This window comes from Lutra lutra, chromosome X (assembly GCF_902655055.1).
Source record: "Lutra lutra chromosome X, mLutLut1.2, whole genome shotgun sequence".
NCBI lineage: Eukaryota > Metazoa > Chordata > Mammalia > Carnivora > Mustelidae > Lutra > Lutra lutra.
The window spans coordinates 68,024,418-68,048,318 of record NC_062296.1 but is presented as its reverse complement, the minus strand read 5'-3'; the positions used below and the strand labels follow the sequence as shown (position 1 = coordinate 68,048,318).

General features: G+C 40.3%; 1 protein-coding gene across 1 annotated transcript in view; it reads left to right on the top strand.

Moving 5' to 3' along the window:
* The first annotated feature begins 345 nt into the window (after window positions 1–345).
* The window catches only part of CFAP47 (cilia and flagella associated protein 47), a 544,336-nt gene continuing 520,780 nt past the window's right edge, over window positions 346–23,901 (top strand). The window contains exons 1-4 of the mRNA XM_047716464.1: window positions 346–454; window positions 11,256–11,319; window positions 16,924–17,288; window positions 21,732–21,883. Of these exons, the coding sequence (XP_047572420.1) occupies window positions 17,094–17,288; window positions 21,732–21,883 (347 nt within the window). The 5' untranslated portion in view covers window positions 346–454; window positions 11,256–11,319; window positions 16,924–17,093. The remainder of the gene's footprint in view (window positions 455–11,255; window positions 11,320–16,923; window positions 17,289–21,731; window positions 21,884–23,901) is intronic.

Genomic DNA, 23,901 nt, shown 5'->3' with positions numbered 1-23,901 from the left:
GGTGAATATATGAGAGGAGTGTGTGGCATCTCTTGAAACCTTGAGAGGGGACCCTTGAAACAATCTGGAGCTACGCATTCTTTCGAACAATGAGGTGCCTTTGGGGACTTGGTACAATCAGGTCCATCTGATAATTTTTTAAGACAAATGTTACTGTCCAGTCCTCATTAGATTTCTACAATCAGCGGGTAAACAGGGAGTAGGGTCAAAAAAGGAAAAGTTAATGATTGCTCATAATTGAGGTTAATAGGTACATAAAACATAAGCGGGCAATGAGACAGAGTATGGAGCTAAATTAATAATTCAACGAATACAATTATAGTTCTGCTTATGTTTTCCAAACAGGTCTGGACACCAAGCATCCATCCAGCCTCACCAACCTCAAGAGACCTCTATGTACTGGGGTACATTGTGAAACAACAGAGTCCCCAACCGGGCAGTACAACCATCCTAGGTATTTGTGTGGCTTCAAGAGACCAAAGGCTTAGATAAAGCTGTTAGATTTTGCCTTTTGCCTTGTTCTGTGTCCTAAGAGCTTGACTACGTGACCAATGAGAATATTCTTTTTGGTTGACACCATCCAGAGGGTGCACTTACTGGAGTGCACATTGGTAACCAGTCAAATAGACTGGGGATCCAAGCAAGTGTCATCCTCTCTGTCTGACGGCACCAGGTCTCAGGGCTATTTCTCTTGAGAAGTTCCAAACCATAGGAACCTTTGTCATCTCAACCTTTGTTGTTTATTAGTGCTCAAATGTCCCGTTCCAGAAGTGTCTGCATTGTGTCACATATTAGCGGGTCTGAGACTAGAGGTGTCTCGTGTTTTCAAGAGATAACAGAGGCACCGTTTTCACTACACCATCCTTACCACCTGTGCAACAATGGCTTTTGCTTTCTTAGCCTAATTTCAGGAGTAACCTGTTGGACCAGGGGGACCGCATCATCTATGCCCTCTCTGGCCATCTCCAGCATCTTGGGTTAAGCCATTAAAAGGCTTATTGGTTTAAGTCAGTATTTTTTTTAATTAAAGATTTTATTTATTTATTTGACAGGCAGAAATCACAAGTAGGCAGAGAGGCAGGCAGAGAGAGAGGGGGAAGCAGGCTCCCTGCTGAGCAGAGAGCCCAATGCAGGACTCGATCCCCGGACCCTGGGATCATGACCTGAGCCAAAGACAGAGGCCCAACCCACTGAGCCATCCAGGTGCCCCTTAAGTCACTATTAATAGATCCTACCTGTCAATGACCAGGTGGTGATTCCTTGATATTGGCCATATATAGATATAGATATAGATCTATATATAAAACAAAGAGCTCACAATTACCTTACTAGTATAGTGGCTAGCCTTAGGGACTTCCATGACAAGGTAAAAGAACAGAATATATACATGAGACACAAAGAAATGTTCCCATCCAACATAAATTCCCCTTCTTAATATCTGGTCACATATGCCTATTTCAACTTCCCTTTCGCTACAAGACTGACAGAGATCACCCTAACCAAATCTCTAGGTTCAAAGTATACAGGTTGCTCATGTAAGTGCTGAAAGCTAGAAAATGAATTTAATAAAAGCACCCAAGACTGGCCATAGGCTCACTTTGCTTCTACTTACCAGGACTCTGTAATCAGGCTCTGCGAGACACAGGTTTTCCTATACAACATCCTTTGCAGTAATATCCTAGACGGCACCCACTGCAAAAAAAATTCATGTCCCCTGGATAGCAGCAGTATTTTTAAATTATAAAGACTTTTTAACCTCTCCTTTCAAAAGACCCTACTGAATTTAGAGGCTAATTAGATTATTTGACTGTATTTACAATCTTCGCAGTGAATCTAGATGATCAAAATTTTCCCTAGGCCTTCTTACACATGATTTGCAAAAAGCCAATATTCAGAGGCTAATAGAAGCCAAGGTTAAGTTGTATACCCAGAAAAAAGGCTTTTGTTAAAATGCTGTATACAGATTTTACAGAAGCATAAAGTTTTCAGTTCCCATTTTAGTTAAAAATCCTCCCTGATATGAAGAAGCAAATTTAGTTAAAAAGATGAGCCACCTCCTTGATATTTGGGCTATAATCCCCATCTCTGGGAAATTAGAAACAACTGTCTTTATTGTGCAAATCTCTACAAAACCAGAGCTATAGCTCTGGACACAAATTCAAGCCCACCTACCTTGACCAATCGCCAAACTTCACCTATTCCTCTCAAAATATTTGTGACTATTATAAAAGATCAGGATATTGGGAAAAAATTGTTTTGTACTTTAAAAAAAGGAGGAGACAGGAAAATGGCAGTGGAGTTGTATTCATCTTACGAATACAACTAGTTAACTATCAAGTCATCCTAAATTCCCTAGAAATAGACCTGAAGACTGAGGACAAATTCCACAACTAAAGGGAGAGAGGAGGCCACATTAAAGGAGGTAGGAAGGGGTGCCTGGGTGACTCAGATGGTTAAGCATTTACCTTTGGTTCAGATCATGATCTTCAGGTACTGGGATTGAGTCCCATGTTGGACTCCCAGCTCAGTAGGGAGTCTGCCTCTCCCTCTTTCACTGCCTGCAACTCCTGTTCGCTCTCTCTCTCAAATGAATAGATAAAATCTTTAAATAATGAATGAATGAATGAATGAATGAATGAGGCAGGAAGTGCCAAGATATGGTTTAAGGGAGGAAGTGATCCTGGCTGCTGCAGAGGGGAGGGAACCCTGGTCCTAGAGAAGGGTGAAAGAGAGAGGAGCATATGGTACTCACAAGAATGTTTCCTCATAGCCATTGGCTTGGAAAAGAAGAGGAACTAAATTTCATGAGTTCTTGCAACCAGCAGGGCTTAAAGCCTGGAGTTTTAAATGTTAGCAGACTTGGCTGAGATAGAGCCCAGGGGGTACTGCCGAATTACGGCAGCAGGCCAAGTGTCCATTCACTGATGAATGAATAAGGGAGAAATACACGCACACACACACACACACACACACACACACACACACACACACAAGAATATTACTTAGCCATTAAAAAGAATGAAATCTTTCCATTCACAATAACATGGATGGAGTTAGTATTATGCTAAGCAAAATAAGTTAGTCATAGAATGACAAATACCATATGATTTTTTAAGAATATTTTATTTATTTATTTGAGAGAGAGAGAGAGCACAAGCAGGGGGGTAGTGGCAGAGGGAGAGGAAGAAACAGGCTCCCACTGAGCAGGGAACCCAGTGCACAGCTGGAGCCCAAGGTGGGGCTTAATCCCAGGACCCTGAGATCACAACCAAGCTAAAGGCAAATACTTAACCAACTGAGCCACCTGAGCGCCTAGGTGGCTCAGTGGCTTGAGCCTCTGCCTTTGGCTCAGGTCATGATCTCAGGGTCCTGGGATCAAGCCCCACATCGGGCTCTCTGCTAAGCAGAGAACCTGCTTACCCCCCTCTCTCTGCCTGCCTCTCTGCCTACTTCTGATCTCTCTCTCTCTGTCAAATAAATAAATAAAATCTTAAAAAAGAAAGAAAGAAACAAACAAACAAAACAAATGAGCAAAGGTGAATAAAGAGAGAAAGAGAGAGAAAGAGGCAAATCAAGAAACAGACTCTTGGGGTGCCTGGGTGGCTCAGTGGGTTAAGCCGCTGCCTTCGGCTCAGGTCATGATCTCAGGGTCCTGGGATCGAGCCCCGCATCGGGCTCTCTGCTCAGCAGGGAGCCTGCTTCCTCCTCTCTCTCTGCCTGCCTCTCTGCCTACTTGTGATTTCTCTCTGTCAGATAAATAAATAAAATCTTTAAAAAAAAAAAAAAAAGAAAGAAACAGACTCTTGGGGTGCCTGGATGGCTCAGTCATCACGCATCTGCCTTCAGCTCAGGTTGTGATCTCAGCATCCTTAGAGCCCCACATTGGTCCCTGCTCAGCGGGAAGCCTGCTTTCCCTCTCCCACTGCCCCTACTTGTGTTCCTGCTCTCACTGTCATTCTCTCTCTGTCTAATAAATAAATAAAATCTTAAGAAAAGAAAGAAAGAAAGAAAGAAAGAAACAGACTTGACTCTGGAGAACAAATTGATGGTTATCAAATGGGAGGTGGGCAGGGGGATAGGTGACATAGGTGATGGGAATTAAGGAGTACACTTGTGATGAACACTTGTTGTGATGAACACTAGGTATCATATGGAAGTATTGAATCACTGTATTGTTCACCTGAAACTAATATTACACTGTATGTTAACTAATGAATTTAAATAAAACTGAAAAAAAGAAATTAATGTTGCTAAAAAATAGAGACACATATGCTTATAAAGGCATAGAATACTCTGGCATGATAACAGAAACACTAGAAATGAAAGCTGCTTCTATATTCTTTTTTGAATTTTGTAGCATGTATCTGTATTAGCTATTAAAAATTAATACAAAAAAGGTAAATTTTAAATAGCAATTACCCTAAAAGTCCAGAAAACAATTTTTTTCTTTCTCTGTCCCTTAAAATAATAAATCCTGTCATGTCTTTTAAATATAAACAGAGGGCACCTCAGTTTGTTAAGCTTCTGACTCTTGATTTTGGCTTACGTCCTGATTTTAGGGTTGGGAGACTAAGGCCCACCTCCGGACTCCGTGCTCTATGCAGAATCTGCTTGTCCCCCTCCGTACCCCTGGTTGTACTCTCTCTTTCTCTCAAATAAATAAGTAAATTAAAGCTTTTTAAAAAATAAAAATAGGGGCGCCTGGGTGGCTCAGTGGGTTAAAGCCTCTGCCTTCAGCTCAGGTCATGATCCCAGGGTCCTGGGATCGAGCCCCACATCGGGCTCTCTGCTCAGCAGGGAGCCTGCTTCCTCCTCTCTCTGACTGTCTCTCTGCCTGCTTGTAATCTCTGTCTGTCAAATAAATAAATAAAATCTTTAAAAAATAAATAAATAAAAATAAAAATAAAAATAAAAATAAATGTATGCAGAGACCATAATCTCCTGAGACATGGGGGAAAAAACGGGAAAGAGCCTTTTAAAAATACAAATTGCTGAATACAAATGGCTGAATTAAAATCTTCTGCCCAGGGGCGCCTGGGTGGTTCAGTGGGTTAAGCCGCTGCCTTCGGCTCAGGTCATGATCTCAGGGTCCTGGGATCGAGTCCCACATCAGGCTCTCTGCTCAGCAGGAAGCCTGCTTCCCCCCCTCTCTCTCTCTGCCTTCCTCTCCGTCTACTTGTGATCTCTCTCTGTCAAATAAATAAAATCTTTAAAAAAAAAAAAATCTTCTGCCCAGATTCTAACACCTTTGATAATAAAGATATGCTCCAAATATCCAAATTGAAAGAAAAAAAATTAGACAGTTTTTCCCTGTGCCTTTGTGATATAAATTTTCTTTTTTTTTTTTAAGATTTTTATTTATTTATTTGACAGAGAGAAATCACAAGTAGGCAGAGAGGCAGGCAGAGAGAGAGGAGGAAGCAGGCTCCCTGCTGAGCAGAAAGCCCGATGTGGGGCCCGAACCCAGGACCTGGGATCATGACCTGAGCCGAAGGCAGCGGCTTAACCCACTGAGCCACCCAGGCGCCCGTGATATAAATTTTCTAACCCCATCTTCTCTAAGACCTAAGAGCCACTGTTTGACACTCAAAGTTTAGGAAAAAGTTTTTATTTTTTAATTTTAATTTTATTTATTTTTAAAGATTTTATTTATTTGTTTGACAGGCAGAGATCACAAGTAGGTAGAGAGGCAGGCAGAGAGAGAGAGGAGGAAGCAGGCTCCCTGCCGAGCAGAGAGCCCAATGTGGGGCTCAATCCCAGGACCCTGGGACCATGACCTGAGCCGAAGGCAGAGGCTTGAACACACTGAGCCACCCAGGTGCCCCTAATTTTTATTTTTTTTTAAGAATTTATTTATTTATTTGACAGAGAGAGAGAGGGAATGCAAGCTTCCCATGGGACCATGACCTGAGCCAAAGACAGATGCTTCATAACTGAGCCCCCAGGTGCTCCAGGAAAAAGTTTTTAATGAAAACAAATAAATAGAGCAAAGTATTTAAAAGTTGGGCCTATAATGTCCTCTCCACAAATATTAGTGACATCTTAATCTTTGTATTATTTCTGTGTGTGTGTCCATGTATGTTGTAAATGCAAGACCTTTTTCTATTTTCAGATGGTATTGTTAAAAATAATTCATGAAAGAGTTCTATTTAGTTGGATTGAAGGCAAACACTTATAAAGATTGGGCATTCCAAAATTCAGATCTAAACTGATCTAAATGTTCTATAAATTCTCATGATCTGGGAAAATAGTCAGTATAAACGCTCATTTAAGGTTGTTGACTTCATTAAAATAAACATGTCTTTAGAGTTATCAGCATTAAATATAAAACTTTTATTTGGTTTGTGCTTACTAGAGGTCATATAAGTTCATGGTATCTGTTGCAAAATCTGTCAGCAAAAAAAAAAAAAATCTTAGAAAAATATTTGACTTTAATGCCTTGTGAAGTTTTGTGGGTAGTCTGAGCATAATTGTTAAGGAGAAGTAAATTAAGGGAAAACTGAAGAGGAAGAAATCAGTGTAAGGACCTACTTAGCCAGAGCGCTTCCATCCACTTAAACAATAATTTTGTTGTTTAAAACTTAAACTGTTCCTGCCTCCCTTCCCCCAGGGGACTTACTTAAAAACAAGTCCCCGGAAACCGGTCCCAGGTAACAAAGCCCAAATACAAGGGTGGGTCAGGCCAGGTGGAGACATCCAATCAGTGGGGGGGGGCACATACCGTCTCCCTAGTTACCAAGGAGTATGGGCCCTGCCCTTTGGGCACCTTTTGGGTGCCAATTCTGACCAAGGTGATAGGCTGGTTCAAATATCTACTAGGGTAAATTGTAATTCAATTGGTCACTTAAGTGTGACCTAGCATAACTGTGCAGCTTTCTCCGTGTGTTACAGTTTCATTGGCCACCTGTGTGTGGCCAGGCCCAACCACATGGCCTTTGCCCTTAAAAGCTAGTCTGTGAAGCAGAGAGAGGTCTCCCTCTCTGTAAGAGGCATGGCCCCCAACGTTCAGTCTGATTCTTGATGCTTGGCTCGGAATAAAGCTTTGCTTGACCTTCGCTTTATATCACTCTCGCTCCTTTAATCACGGACCCATTATTGTGGGACCTAACAATCAGAGAGGGGGACATATCACAAAAGACTCCAGACTCTGGGAAACAAACTGAGGGTTACAGAAGGGAGGGGGCTTGGGGGCTGGGGTAACCAGATGATGGGTATTAAGGAGAGCACGTGTTGTGATGAGCCCTGTATGTCATACACAACTAATGAATCATTGAACACTACATCAAAAACCAGTGATGTACTATATGTTGGCTAACTGAACATAATTTTTAAAAAAAGAATAAAAAAAAAAGAACAAGTAAAATAAGTAGATCTAAGATTAAAATATTTGTAGGTAAAATTTTATTTATTTATTTATTTATTTTTAAAATAAATAAGATTTTAATTTTTTTATTTGTTAGAGAGAGAGAGAGAGAGAGAGAGAATGAGCACAAACAGGGGGAACTGCAGAGGGAGAGGTAGAAGCTGAGCAAGGAGCCTGATGTGGGGCTCGATTCCAGGACCCTAGGATCATGACCTGAGCTAAGGGCAGATGCTTAACTGACTGAGCCACCCAGGTGCCCCTAGGTAAAATTTTAAATAGCTTCCAAAATCTTTGGTATTGCAAATTTTAAAGTCTTGCTAAGTTAAATGATGAATAACATAAATTCATTGGTAATCTAGATCATTTCCAAATATGATAAAATAATGCAACATTAAGTACAGAAAGTGATTGATCAACTTTTGCCTTTTTATAGAGAAACTAAATATAAATTTGAGTCTATTTGATGAGGGAACAGAAGGCTGGCTGAGGACAAAGCCAAAGACTGACACCTTGCAACCTCCCCCCCTCCCCCACTCTTGTGTAGGACATATGTGACATTCTTTAGGAATCTCCCACCCATCTTAATGTTAATATTTTGCTAGAGGGCAAAACAACCTTGGCAATGGCAAGGCCTCTGGTATCGGTATCTTTGTAGGTCCTCTTTAGCATATAAAAGTTCTACTGAAACCTTCCTTTTCCTTACCTCCCCCCAACTCCATGGTACATAACCTGCCATCCCTCACAACCCCAGGGCAGCAGCTCTTCCTGCCCACAGGGCCTATCCCTGTGCTTTAATAAACCACCATTTTGCCCCAAAGATGTCTCAAGAATTCTTTCTTGGTCACTGGCTCTGGACCTCACCCATCAAACCTCACCTTTGTTCTAGAACTTCATTGTATTAGCAAACATGTTTTATGCTTTACTGAAAGATCATATTAAGAAAACACATTTCTTTATTTTTTATTTTATTTTTAAAGATTTTATTTATTTATTTGACAGAGAGAGACACAGCAAGGAGGGAACACAAGCAGGGTGGAGTGGGAGAAGGAGAAGCAGGCTTCCTGCTGAGCAGGGAGCCCAATGTGGGGCTCAATCCCAGGACCCTGGGATCATGACCTGAGCTGAAGGCAGAGCCACCCTGGTGCCCAAGAAAACACATTTCTAAAAATTATAAAATGATGTGGGAAACAAAGGCAGAAGAAAAATTATTAAATTTCCTCACTACTTACAGCCCACTGACAAGTCCTTGAAAACAGGCAGAGGGACACTTATGCCCAAGTTTTCGCATCTGAGAGACCACCAAGGAGCCAACACTGATGTAATCACATGAGGGTTTATTTGACAAGCTTAAGCTTGGGCCCAGGTATCCCCGACAAGGCAGAGTAGGGACTTGGACCCTGAGGTGACATGCTTAAGCTTGGGCCCAAGTATACCCGACACAGCGGAGTAGGGACTTGGACCCCGAACAAGATTACAGTCAGAGTTTTTAAAGGCAGAGTAGGGGTGGACTCAGCGGTGGGTGAGGACAAAGGGGATATTCAGAAGGGCTATCAGGGTAAAGAAGACTGTCAGGATATTGGAGGCCTGGTTATTGTCAAGCCAAGGCCGTTTTCCCCTCTAATGAGGCACTAACATGAAGACAGTTGGGAGTTTCCTGGTGGAATGTCATATTCCTCCTATCAAGCATCCTAGTTAGTGAGATTTAGCACTGGGACATTTGTAAACTGAGGGAGACTCCTGTCTTGCAGGATTGTGATTTCTACAAGTTAACTATTTGTTCACACATACTACCGAAGGGAAGGGAGCAGTTGGAGAGGGGGGTGCAAGGTGCCGGCTTTTGCTTTGTCAAGATGGCTGTACTTATGTCAGGGCTAGACTCGAGGTGGGTACAGCCTTGTTTTTCTTGGCCTCCACAGGACCTTCCTCTAGGAACTCAGCTGCCCTGGTGTTAATACTTTGCTAAGGGCAAAAGACAATCTTAGGATCCTGTAAGTCTAATTAACATATAAAAATTCCTTTGGAAACTTCTTTTATCTCTACCCCTCAAGATACATGTTGGCAATCATCCTTCAAGCGTATGACCCACCGATAAACATCTGAAGAGTCTCCTGACAGAGTTTTTACTAACCAGTAATAAATGACCTTTTCCTAACCATAGCTGGCACCCTCAGGATCCTGGAAATCTTGTTTTCAAAATACCTGGAAGGTTTACGCTATCCCTAACCCTCTCCCAGCTTGAAAGTATATAATGGGTCACTCCTCATGACCCAGTGCACCTCTTTCTGTCCAAGGTCCTGTCTCCATGCTTTAGTAAAACCACCTTTTTACACGAAAGACATCTCAAGAATTCTTTCTTGGCTGTTGGCTTTGAAACCTAAAGTTTCTTTCCTACATCATAGAATATATTCATAAATTTGCCAGTTTAAAGTATTCTGGTATAACAGAGTTTCACAATTGCATACTACTTAGTTTTTACTAGAAATTAAGGTTTCTAAGCATTAAGAATTCTAATATATGTAATGAAGACCACCAGAAATAATAAGGAAAAGAACTCTACATGTGAGGAAAATAAGATGTGTTTTTGGTAAGAAAAAATATGAGAAATAAAAACATATGCTAGTTGAGGGAAATGAGAATGATTTTGTGCTAAAATGACACTGGTTATTTATTTATTTATTTATTTATTTCAAGATTTTATTTATTTATTTGTCAGAGAGATAGAGAGCTTGAGCACAGGCAGACAGAGTGGCAGGCAGAGACAGAGAGAGAAGCAGGCTCCCTGCTGAGCAAGGAGCCCGATGTGGAACTCGATGTGGAACTGGATCCCAGGACACTGGGATCATGACCTCAGCCGAAGGCAGCCGCTTAACCAACTGAGCCACGGAGGCATCCCGACACTGGTTATTTAAAGAGTAAAGATTTAGGACGAAATCTGAATGTAGAAAAAGAAAGTTGTGGAAGGTTTGTGGAGAACGAAATCTTTGAAATAAATTTTATGTGTGGTCAGTACTGGCTAAGATTAAGATAAATTTAAATAAGTAAATGTGTTTTAATTCCAAAAGTACACTGGGGCAAAGTTTTTGTTTTCTCTTTGTTAAATGTACTTTTTTTGAGATACTGATCTGCTCTTACTAGAGGCCCATGGTAGGCAGCCTCAAAATAGACCACTTTGGCATGAACATTATTTTAAACTAAAAGTAATGAAAACCCAGCAGATTCAGGAAAAGCTCTTTACCTCCCCCTCCACTGCCTGCTTGTAATAGGAAGAGAGCAATTAACAGAGATTCCTATTTACCTAAGAAACTTATTTGCATAATAGGGCAAACTTTGTTTTCCATGCATCTTCCATCTTCTCCCCTTTGTATCCTCAGACCCATCCCCCTCTCCTTAGCTCATATAAGCTTCTAGTTGCCGGTCTTTGGAATTTCCATGTTTGTGTGGATTCACTGTATGTATGTACACTATTAAATTTTTGTCCTGCTGATCTGTCTCATGTCAATTTGATTCTTAGTCCAACTAGGGGGACCTTGAAAGACAGTCTAAATTCTTCCTCCCTAAGAGCTTCATAAGAAATTATAAACAAAAGTTTTTCTTTACGTTATTTATTTATTTGTTTGTTTTCGGGGAAATATTTTATTTACTTACTTGACAGAGAGAGACACAGCGAGAGCAGAAACACAAGAAGGGGAGTGGGAGAGGGAAAGAAGGCTTCCTGCTGAGCAGGGAGCCTGATGTGGGGCTGGATCCCAGGACCCTGGGATCATGACCTGAGCCAAAGGCAGACCCGCAATGACTGAGCCACCCAGGGGCCCCATTTTCTTTACCTTTTAAGTTATCTGCCTAAAACACAATAATTCTCTGTTTGCTGAAATGATTTCCTGTATTTTTTCAGGTCTTTGGTTACTGAAGATAACTGAGTCTGCATGTTAAAAGAGCAAAATTTGGTTCACGACCATGTAACCTGTATTTACCTTTGATATCTTTTCTTGTCTCTTTGGTTAAATGAAAAATTAAATATTGTTCCATAATGATTTGTGATCTTATTCAATCAAATGTTCAAAACTTTTGATATTTTTTTACAAACTTCCCAAAATAAAATTCTAAACTGAAGTCTTTTGACCATAATCTAACTGAAAATTTCCAGTGGGTCACTGGAACGTTTAAAAAAAAAAAGTAAGAAATTAAACTAAATTGACGTATGGGGTATGTTAAGTTACATGGCAACATTGTCCAAGAAGTTATATTAAACCCTCTTAGATTATATTCATGTAGATATACCATATCTACATATCTATTTATTAAAATAAATCTTCTAAGAATTATGTGAAACTCCTAGCAATTTCATGTCTTGGTATGTTATTATCTTGAAGTGATATGTATCACAAAAATAACCAAATTTCCTTGTCAATTGCATAGTAATGATGTGAATTCAGACCTGTAACCATGGCCATGTTTAAGTCTTTTATTGTTCACAGGCAGTTAAACTTGTACTCAGATATTTTCATATAAATTCCCTGCAAGTTTGCTCCATCTTCAATGAGACTCATGGAAAAAAACTCTGAGTAAGTTTTCTGATAGCCTTAAGATCATAAAACTGAACTAGGTAAAAATTTCTGAAACTAGTGGAAAAATTAGAGTCAAGCAGAACAAGAATTAATAACATGGGATTGAATGAACTGAGCAAGATGAGCAAGATAATTATAATTTTAATGACTTCTTGTTTGGAACATTGCTGACTTTTTAAAAATGTTTTATTTTTTCCAGATTAAAAAAAACTTTTTTCTCCTAAGCTGACTTACAGCAATTTGATGAAACATACCTTTGTGAACAAATTGAAACATTTACCTTTTGTCTCTACTTGAACCCTCCAGAATTCAGAAACTCTCAGTTTTTTTTTTTCTTTAAGATCTTATTTATTTGAGAGAGAGAGAGAGCGAGAGAGAGCGAGCAAGCTTGGGGGAGAGCACAAGCAGGGAGAGTGGTAGAGGGAGAGGGAGAAGCAGGCTCCCCGGTGAGCAGGGAGGCTGATGTGGGGCTCCATCCCAGGACCCTGAGATCATGACCTGAGCAGAAGGCAGACATTTAACCTACTGAGCCACTAGTCACCCCTCAGTGTGCATTCTTTCATTTTTATGGCAATTTATTTATTTGCATAAATGCAATTGACAATTGGAAATACAGGTTATTTCACCAAAACTTTGACTGGAATGTCATATCTGAGAAAGACATGCATAGACTCAGATAATCAAACAGCTTTAAAGAGCTAAGGTTGACTTTATGATGTCAATAAAGCCCCTTAGCTATCTCAGTCTGCTACCACAGACTTCCTAGCAGCTTTATCAGGTGAGCAAAGAAAGTCACTTCCTGGCACATGCAGGAACCTCAAGATATTAGGGGGACCTCCGAAAGAGGAATTCACCAAATCTATAGATATTGTAGGCAAAGTCTGATGGCAAATACTTGGGATGGTTTTTGACCTTGAGAGATATTGAAATTTTAATCTAGAGATTCCTAATGGAACTTTGCAGCAAAGCAGGTTTTAAAAAGCTTATATGGTAAATCACTGTTTTTGTTGCATTTATGTGAATAATCAGGCAATTTTTTTGGTAAATAACTTATTATGCCTACAAATTAGTGTTAATTTGGCTGTCTTTGATAAAAATGAGTGTGATTTATAAAAAAAAAATATTTTTAAAGATTTATTTATTTATTTTTGGGAGAGAGACACAGGGAGAGAGGGAACATGAGCAGGGGGAGTGGAGAGGTATAGGGGTAGAAGCAGGCTTCCCGCTGAACAGGGAGCCTGATGCTGGCCTTGATTTCAGGACCCTGAGATCATGACCTGAGCCTAAGGCAGACACCCAACAAGTGAGCCACCCAGGCACCCTGAGTGTGATTTGTAGAGAGAAAATATGTCTAACATTTTGATTTTTCTCCCATTTTTTTCACCTAGACTCATTTGAGATCTAAAACTGCCTTTTCCCCCCGGATTCCCAAATGACTTGATGTAAACTTCAGAGAAATTGCCACAATAGCTCATAAATGGACAATCTTCATGCCTGTTGCTCTGTGAGCCACTCAGAGACCACTAGAGACATTTCAACTACAAACCAGGAAGATCTGTAAGATTGCCACTACATGTCCTCACTCTTTCTGAAGATGCTTTGAGCCTGCCATCTGGAAGTCTTCTCAACTGGCCTCCCTCAGAACTCAGAAACTGGCTTAACACTTGATTCAATCAGTAACCATTATTTTTCTTTTATTTCCATAGAAACACCTCTTATTTAATACTTGATTGATTAGTTGAATCATAGGCCTACTTTTGAGAATACATCTGCATCACTGCCCCCTGAAATAAGTTTGACTAAATTGACCTATTGTTAGGACTAAGAGACAACCTACCAGCTCAACTTTTTTTTTTTTAAAGATTTTATTCATTTTTCATGAGAGACAGAGAGAGAGGCAGAGGCAGAGGCAGACGGAGAAGCAGACTCCCTGCTTGAGCAGGGAGCCTGATGTGGGACTCGATCCCAGGACCCTGGGATCATGATCTGTGCCTAAGGCAGCTGCTTAACCTCTTAAGCCACCCAGGCACCCCCTACCAGCTCAACTTTTAATGTATGAAACTTGAGGAAAGTTTCAGAGGAAGGAACTGTAGGGGCTGAGGGCTGACTAACCCATGATGGCCATTTTGGCATGAAGATTATTCTGGACTGAAGGCAACTGAGCCCAGTGGGCTTGAGAGAAACCTTTGTCCCTCCCTTACTGACATAGAGGAATCTAAATGAGGGTCTTTCCAGAATAACGATTATTAGCAGAGATAAATTTTATCTGAGTGATCAATCTGTATGGCAAGAGAAACATCTAATTTCCAAACATCTGCCTTTTTTTTTTTAAGATTTTATTCATTTATTTGACAGAGAGAGATCACAGGCAGGCAGAGAGGCAGGCAGAGAGAGAGAGGGGGAAGCAGGCTCCCCGATGAGCAGAGAGCCCTATGCGGGGCTCGATCCCAGGACCCTGGGATCATGACCTGAGCTGAAGACAGAGGCCTTAACCCACTGAGCCACCCAGGCACCCCAACATCTGCCCTTCTGATCAGGGTGGATATTTGGTAGGAATGTGAGGTACATTCCTTCCTTTTGAAGTCCCAGACCCCTACCCCTGTTCCTCAGTTCAGGATGACATATAGACCTCATTTTGCCTGACTGTCTTTGGAATTTCCATGTCTGGTGGGTTCCCCGTATATGCTTTAAATTTGATTGTCTCCTGCTAATCATGTCAATTTGATTCTTAGTCCGGCTAGGTGCACCTTGAAAGGGACAAGAATTCTTGGTGCTTGTCACTGCCGTCCAATTTAGGCTATTCTATATCTGGACATTAGTGCCATCAGTTTATTTTGTTAGCATGGCTTTTCACCAACAGGATGAAATTTTAATCCTAAGGAAGCTTAGTGAATTTCATTATTACTACCCACTGTCAAATTATTTTTTAAATACATCAGTTACTATACTTTTATTTTTTATTTTTTAAAAGATTTATTTATTTATTTATTTTACAGACAGAGATCACAAGTAGGCAGAGATGCAGGCAGAGAGAGAGGGAGAAGCAGGCTCCCCATGGAGCAGAAAGTCCAGTTCGGGGCTTGATCCCAGGACCCTGAGATCAGGACCTGAGCCTAAGGCAGAGGTTTTAACCCACTGAGCCACCCAGGCACCCTGCAGGTATCTTTTATGTGCTGTATACTGGTCTTTGCCTGTAAGGAGCTAGATGAAAGAGAGAAGATATTTATGTGTTGGGTGACTGTGAAAATACAAAGACTAGCTTAACGCACTGAGCCACCCAGGCGCCGCTGGTTACTATACTTTTAATACTCTTGTGTTCAATACTCTTGTGTTCAGAGAAGATCTGTTTATCTTCTTTCAAAAGCTCTTGTTTCTAAGTCACTATTCTTACCACTGTAATAGATTTTCCTGGATTGCATTGACTCCTCTTTCAAAAAAAAGTTTCAAACTCTTTCCCATAAGTGTTTTACAAGATTCCCACAGTACCAATAGGATAAGTAAGTTACCCGACTTTATAATGAATGATGAACTGTTATGGAGACTTGGAGGTTAGGGAGAGATATTGTAAATGTCCATTGTAGACTTGACCATTCTTCAGTCTGTATTTAAGAGAAAGATGTAACTGCTATCTATTGATTCCACATTTTGCCATGTGAACTAGAAATCAGAAGTCTTACTTTATACTTAGCCAGTGGAAACTCTAATGGTGGGTAGAGTTTCTAAATACCAAGGATATAAAAATGATGAGGAAGTAAGTAGTATGATCTCTAGTAGAATTTTTCGATGTCTGCTTTGAGACCTATTTAAAGGACTGAAACAGTTGGTGAAAAAGGGACAACAGTGTTTTTGAAGGATAAATAACTGTCTGGCCAGCAGATGGAAAGGCCAGTCTTCTCAGAGTGAAAGTTATATACAGTAGCAAAGAGGACATGAAAATAGCAAATATATATATATATATATGTACATATGCAATGTGAGTGTATATATTTATATACATGTTATATGTGAGAAAATATAAATATATTTATTTATACCTATATATTTTTATAAATATAATATACATAATTACACAGTATATAAATAAATCTGCAGAGCTTGACTCCAAATTAATAAAGTTTCCTAGAAGCAGCGTGTTGTAAAGTTATGATAAGAGGCAGATTTAAGGCAGGGAAATAGCACTTAAGTAATATGTTTTAAAACCCTAAGACTAGGGTGCTGGGTGACTCAGTGGATTAAGCCTCTGCCTTTGCTCAGGTCATGATCTCAACTGGAATTGAGCTCCGAATCGGGCTCTCTGCTCAGCAGGGAGCCTGCTTCCCACCTCTCTCTCTGCCAGCCTACTTGTGATGTCTATATCAAATAAATAAATTATAACTTAAAAAAAAAAAAAAAAAAACAACCCTAAGACCATCACAGCAAAGAATGAAGAGAGGGTAGGGATTGGTCAGTGTGAATCTGGGCTTGTTGGAAAGGTGCTCATCTAAGCTAGAGATGAAGAGGTTTGATCTCAGTCTTCTGAGCAGCACCTGGGTTAAAAAAGAAGAAACTTAACACCCAGTCTAGTTAACAAAACTAAAGCTTCTGTACTCAGCGTGTGGTCCCTGGACCTGCATTGTTGAAATCACCTGGGACCTTGTTACAAAACAGATTCTTAGGCCCTGCAAATGAAACAGAATTTGCATTTTTACAAAAGACGGAGAAGACTGCTATTACAGTTTTAGTAACGATAGCCTTGAAGGCCAATGAGCAGGAGACCCAGGGGGCCTTGACTCCGCTACCATTGAATTCCTCTGTTACTGTTACATTTTGTTGCTTTAATAGACTCCGTGGGCACATCATTTCCCCTGCTCTTTAAGCTTTGCCTTAAGAGAGGTCCAGGAAAATGTCTACCCCCAATGCCATCTTAAAATCCTGCCAGGTCATGACAAAGTGAGAGGCCTCCGGGATTTTGACTGTAGTAGAACGTTTTCCAGTTTCCCTGTGTTCTTTCCGCAGAAGCCTGCATTCTCTGCTGGGGAAAGCAAACTCACAAAGTTTGGGCTGCTCCAATAGGGGTGGAGCTTGAGGCGAGCACGCAGCGTCTGTCGGTTGCCTAGCGACGGCGTCCACGCTAGCCCTCAGTAGTTGAAGTCAGCTACGGTTTGCAGGCCACCTGGAGGGCCGCCATGGAGACCGAAAGGGGTTCCCCGGTCCCCCGGGAGGCGGAGACCCCAAAGAAGGAGGTGCAGCTGCGGGTGACTCCTTCGGAGGTGAAATTCTTGGACACGCTGGCCGGGAGGGTGTACCGCCTCCCAGTTACTGTACACAATCTCGGCCGTTGCAACCAGAAAATCCGGTTTCAGGAGCCCCTCAAACCACAGGTAATACACTTGGGGGTGCTGGAGCAGGACTTCAGGACCTTCAGAGCTCTGAGAACTCGTCTCCACCTGGGCGCCCGCTCTGTCCCGGAGAGTAGAAGCCCGGCGACTGCGGAAATGGGGGCTGGATTGACATTCCCAGGGAGCAGAGATTTTGGTCTCTCAGTGTTTACATATGCTAGACTTTTTGTTTTGTTTTGCTTTGTTTTGTGTTTTTACTTTTTGCTTGGCTTTGGGAGACAAGGTGGGGAAAAGTAGATCTAGAACCTCCCAACTTCTGGGTTTGGAAAGAAGGGAAAAGGGGTTCACGTGTGTCTCCTAACAGCCCAGAATTTTTGCTTATATACTGTAGAATTACAACAAAATTCATATTCTTTTTTTTTAAATATTTTATTTTTTTTAGATTTTATTTATTTATTTATTTGACAGACAGAGTTCACGAGTAGGCAGAAAGGCAGGCAGAGAGAAAGGGGGAAGCAGGCTCCCCGCTGAGCAGAGGATGTGGGGCTCTATCCCAGGATCCTGAGATCATGACCTGAGCCAAAGGCAGAGGCTTTAACCCACTGAGCCACCCAGGTGCCCCAACAAAATTCATATTCTAACAAACATTTGTTGAGCACCTACTGTGCAAAATTCATGTTTCAAGAGGCTGTCCCAATCTTCTGGTTTAAAAGTTGACAGAATTGTATCTCAGTGTCCCTGTTATTTTAGATCATGTGTGTGTATGAGTTTTTACTATGATCACCAGTTATCAGGGAGACTTTTGATATAAGAAAAGTGATAAGAATTTTTGATATGTAAATGATAAACTGATTTTTTTGTGGGACATTGCTAATGATAAATAATATTGAATGCAACTGTACAGAAATAGAAAGGTATCTGTGATTTTTTTGTTAAAATTACATATATTTGTTTGTATACACATAGAAAAATGTATGGTAGTGATTAGAAGGACAAAGAAAAAAAGACCTTTCGTGTTCTACTTTTACACTTAAAAACATTGTTGTACTCTTTACCTACACTAAAGAGCACAAATCTCGGAAGTAAAGTTTGGTGAATTTTTATATATTTATACACCCATGTAGCCACCATTTGGGTCAAATTGTACAATATTAATACCACTCTAGAAAGTTCCCTTCAGTACCTGGAGTCATCACCCCACGGAGGTAACCACTGTACTAATTTCTAACACCACAGATTGGTTTTGCTTTTTCTAGAGTTTCATATAAATGGAATCATGCTTTGTTCCTTTTTGTATTTGCATGTTTTGACAATAGTAATATGTATTTTGTGATACAGTAGCACATCACAAGAGGCTGTTTGCTCTTTAAATAAAAAATGACCTGATTATTCCAAATACTGTAAAATTAGGGGAAAAGTTGATTATTTCACTACCTCACTACATATTTATTGAACAATTGAAAGTAGGTCTGAAACTCCCAGATGGGGGCAAACACTATTTTATGGTTGTCCAGGAGACACTTGTATGGGTGGTTTTTGTGCAGTAAGGAGAAAAGTGATATGATTAGTTTTGTTTGTATCAAGAGTCATGAAGGAAAACTATTTAGATCACAGGCCTTGACATTGACAAGAGAATGGCCAGGTAAGCTTCCTAGTTAGAAGCCACAGTCATGAACCCTATATCAGTGTGAACTTCTCTTTGTTGCAAGACCATGATATGCACTCCTGATCTTTCATAGACATAAAGGGAATGAGGAAAGAGATAGATTGGCAAAAAATGTAGTAACTATCTTGTAGAGAAAATTAATAAAAACAAAGTACTCTGTAAAGAGCATTGTCATCACCACTGTTTATAATTATTTACAGAATGATGCTCCTAACAGACAGTAGTACTTGTTTTCCGCTCTGGCTGAAGAGGCTGCATTGTCTTTGTGTTGACCACCTATTATGAACCATATGCAGTGCTATGGGCCATCTACTGTGGGTTGCTGGTAGAAAATAAAGAAGACACAGACCTCATCTTAAGTGTTTTGCCAACTTGTGTGGCTGCTGGACCAGTCAGTCAGGCCAGTCTCACTTGTAATTGCTCCCTTTTACCCCCATGGCTCAGACTCCCTTCTCTCTCTCTCTCTCTTTCTTTTTTAAGATTTTATTTATTTGAGAGAGAGAGAGTGTGTGTGCACAGAGGGAGAGGGAGAAGCAGACTCTCCACTGAGCGGAGAGCCTGATGTGGGACTCGATCCCAGGACCCTGAGATCATGACCTGAGCCAAAAGCAGATACTTAATTGACAGAGTCTCCCCGAGCCCCAGACTCTGTTTTCATTCCCACCTCCTGCAAGAATCACCCTTTTTCAAACTCCACCCATCTTTGAGGGTCAAGGTGAATTCTCTTTTGCTCTCTAAGTTTTTTTTTTTTTTAAGATTATATTTACTTGACAGACAGAGTAGGCAGAGAGGCAGGCAGAGAGAGGGTGGGGGGAAGCAGTCTCCCCTCTGAGCAGAGAGCTCGATGCGGCGCTCTATCACAGGATCCCGAGATCATGACCTGAGCTGAAGGCAGAGGCCTAACCCACTGAGCCACCCAGGCACCCTTGCTCTCTAAGTCTTGTCATGTTATCTCCAAATTATTTCTCCCCTACTGGATACCAGATGCATTAACAGACATTTATTATAGTTTGGACTTGTGTCCCGATGACTCCTAGTAATGTTAGTTTTACCTCGGTGGTCTGTCCATCAGCTCATAGGTGGGGATGGTGCCTTACACACCTCTGCATATTGCTAGGGGTCTTAGCAATGTGTAGTTTGACCAAAAGCACATACTGCTGAAGCCCTGGTTTTCCTTCTTTCTTTCTTTCTTTTTTTTTTTAAGATTTTATTTATTTATTTGAGAGAGAGTATGTACAAGCTTGGGGAGGGGCAGAGGGAGAGGAAGAAACACTCCCCAGTGAGCAGGGAGCCCAATGCAGAGCTGTATCCCAGAAATCTGGGGTCCTGACCCAATCCGAAGACAGATGCTTAACTGACTGAGCCACCCAGGTGCCCCTTCCTGTTTTTCCTCTTGAAGATACAGCTTCTTTAAAGGACGGTAGTCACACGTGGTATGTTACTTCTGATACCCACAGGCTTATGCAGGGAATAATTGACTGCTTGTTTTCTTACCGTTCTGTCATTGCAGGGGGATTGAGAGTTAGACTGTGACAGTTTTAAGGTATCAGAAGTTTACTGGAAGTGGGAAGCTTTCAGACCATTTGTATCAACAAATCACTCTCCTGCTCTATGTCCTTCATTTTTGGAAAGTACTGTGTAGATTCAGCCCCGCATGAAAAGCCCTGAATAATTAATTTCAACAGACCTCCATTGTTACTGATTGAAGCTCTTTGCCCAGCAAGGCTAGCTTATTAATTGCCTGCTGGGAGACTATTTTGCTTATCCTTTTCTCTGCTTGTGTCTGAGATAATCCTGCCCCTACAGGGAGCATCTTACTTGCTTGTTCACATTTTATGACCATTCTCTAAGCCTAGGCCAACTACTCTCCTTTCTGGCCCATAATCATGCTTTCTCAGGGATTTTCATGATACTTACGTCTCCATGACTCAAAAAACACTTAATTAGTCTCCGGCGTGTATTATTTAACTTTCTAGGGGTGTATAGTCTGCTTCCTTAAGGAGATTATAAATTCAGGAGAGGGACTCATTCCAGTTGTGGGGAAAGAGCTTAATTTTAGAGTCAGATAGATGTGTGATTTCAATCCTCACTGTCACACAGACATTAGACATTAATTAACCTCTGCAAGTCCTAGTTTCCTTACTGTATTCTGGTAACCTTAACATTGGCCTTATAGGACTCTCGAAATAAGGGGTGTAGAATGCTTTATACCTGGTGAGTGCCCAATACATAGGAGTTCTTCTCTTTCTCCCTTAGTATTTTTCCTGGAGTCTAGGAAATGGTTTACAAGAATAGAAGTGTTTTTTCCCTCTTTATTCCTTTTTTTTATATTTCTTCAAGTTATGAATTCTAAGTCCCCATGCAAAAACTATATAAAATGCTATATGTACGTGTATATACATACATATGTATATATGCATGTATGTGTGTATATATGCATGTATGTGTGTATATATGTGTATATATGTGTGTTTTATATATACATATATATATATGTAGATGATTGAGCAACCTTTTTATTTGCATGCTCTCCCTTTTTTCCTCTAAGTATCTCCTACTTCTCAAGAAGACTATGAGCATTTACATGTTTCTCAACTGACTGCATTGTCAGTTTCAGTCCAGGTACTGTTAAAAGCATATCTGAAGGATCTATACTGATATACATATGGTAATTAAGTCTTTGCCTTTAGGGAAGGGATATTGTCTGTGTATTGATACAGGTCTTGAAATAATGTATACTTCTAACTACTGTTGCTCATATTATTTCCTTATTAGGAGTTACCATATATCATTTGATTTTTTTTTTTCTCCCACTAAAGTTCAAACTGATTTTGACCAATCTGGATAAAGCACTTGCTTCTGGACTTCAGATGACAGCTATGGTGGAATACCATCCTGATAAAGATGAAGACACTTTTGACCAGCTACTTATTTCAATAGGAAATAAAACAATAGAGATCCCTCTAGTTGGGTATGTATTCTCCATATTTTATGCTGACGTCTTTAGCACTCCTCAAATAAAAATAAGGGTTAAAGTAATATTTTGTATTTTCTATGGGTAACATGGCTTATTGTATCTATAGTTTCCTTACAGCTGAACTTGAAGTACAAATTTTAGCAACCTGTGGGATTTAAAACAAACAGAAATCTAGTTTTCTGGTATTTAAAATTTTTAAAAAACATTTTTAAAGATTTTATTTATTTATTTAAAGATTTGTTTATTTGAGAGAGAGAGAGCGAGCGATCAAGCGAGCGAGCGTGCAGGGAGGGATGTAAGGAGAGGGAGAGAGAGAAAATCTCCAGCAGATTCTCGCTGAACGTGGAGCCTACTATGTGGCTTGATCCCACGACCCTGAGATCATGACCTGAGCCAAAATCAAGAGTCAGATCCTTAACTGACCAAGGCACACAGGAACCCCGAGTTTTCTGGTATTTTTAATTAAAATAAAAACATCCAACAATTGCATATATTGTTCTTTTTTTCCCCCTTGACTCATATCCTATTTTATTTCTACCTTTTTTTTTTTTTTGGTACCTTTTGACAGCAAGACTCAGTAAAGAATGCTGTATTGCTGTCTTTATAGTCTCACATTCCACTCTCATTTCAAAACACTAGATGGGCTGTCTTTCTGAGCTTTCCAGTGAAATAGCTCTTGCATGTTGCCAATCTGTTGGTAATTCCTGTCTTTATTTTACTCCATTTCTCAGCAGCATTTGACACTATTAACCATTATTACCTTCTTGTGCTACTTTATTCTCTTGACTTCCTGGTACTGCACTTCTTCAATGGCTGCTTCTTCTCATCTTACTTTTCTCTGTTTTATTGAAATACAATTGACACATTACATTGTACAAGTTTATAAGTTAGATAGCATGTGGATGTGATACATTTATATATTGCAATATGCAGTTTTTTAAAAGAAGATTTTATTTATTTATTTGAGAGAGACAGAGAGAGAAAGAGAAAACATGAGAGAAGGGAGGGTCAGAGGGAGAAGCAGACTCCCTGCTGAGCAGAGAGCCCCATGCAGGAATCGATCCTGGAACTCCAGGATCATGACCTGAGCCAAAGGCAGATGCTTAACCAACTGAGCCACCCAGGCGCCCTATATATTGCAATATGATTACCATCCTAGGGTGAGCTAATACCCCTATCACATTATATAATCACCATTTCTTTTCTGTGGTAGGAACAATTAAGATCTAGTATCTTAGTAACTTTGAAGTTTTATAACACAGTGTTGTTGACTGTGATCACTATGCTGTGCATTAGCTCTCCAGGACGTATTCATTAACTACTTCCCTATTTGTACCCTTAACCAACATCTCCGCAATTTCCCCACTCCCTTGGCTCTGGTAACCACCATCCTACTCTCTGTTTTTATGATGAATGTATTCTTAAATGGATTGTGAACCTCTATCTATATTTTAATATAATTATTATCATTATTATTTCACTGAATTTTAAATAATGAAGATGTTTGACTTCCAGAGAAATCTAAACTGTGCTCTTTTGAGATTGGTTGAAAAATGTCGACTCATATAACGAATAGAACACAGAACTAAGTACAGTTCACCCATGAACAATGTAGGGGTTAGAGCTGCCAATGCTTGTGTAGTTGGAAAATCCATGTATTACTTTTGACTATTCTTACTAAAAGTCTACCGGTACCTGGAAGCCTTATTGATGACATGAATAGTCGATTAACACATATTTTGTATGTCGTATGTCTTACATACTGTAATTTTACAATAAAGTAAGCTAGAGACAAGAAATACTATTAAGAAAATCATAAGGTAGGGCACCTGGGTGGCTCAGTGGGTTAAACCCTCTGCCTTCAGCTCAGGTCATGATCCCAGGGTTCTAGGATCCACCCCGCATCAGGCTCTCTGTTCAGCAGGAAGCCTGCTTCCCTTCCTCTCTCTCTGCCTGCCTCTCTGCCTACTTGTGATCTCTGTCTGTCAAATAAATAAATAAAAAATAAAATC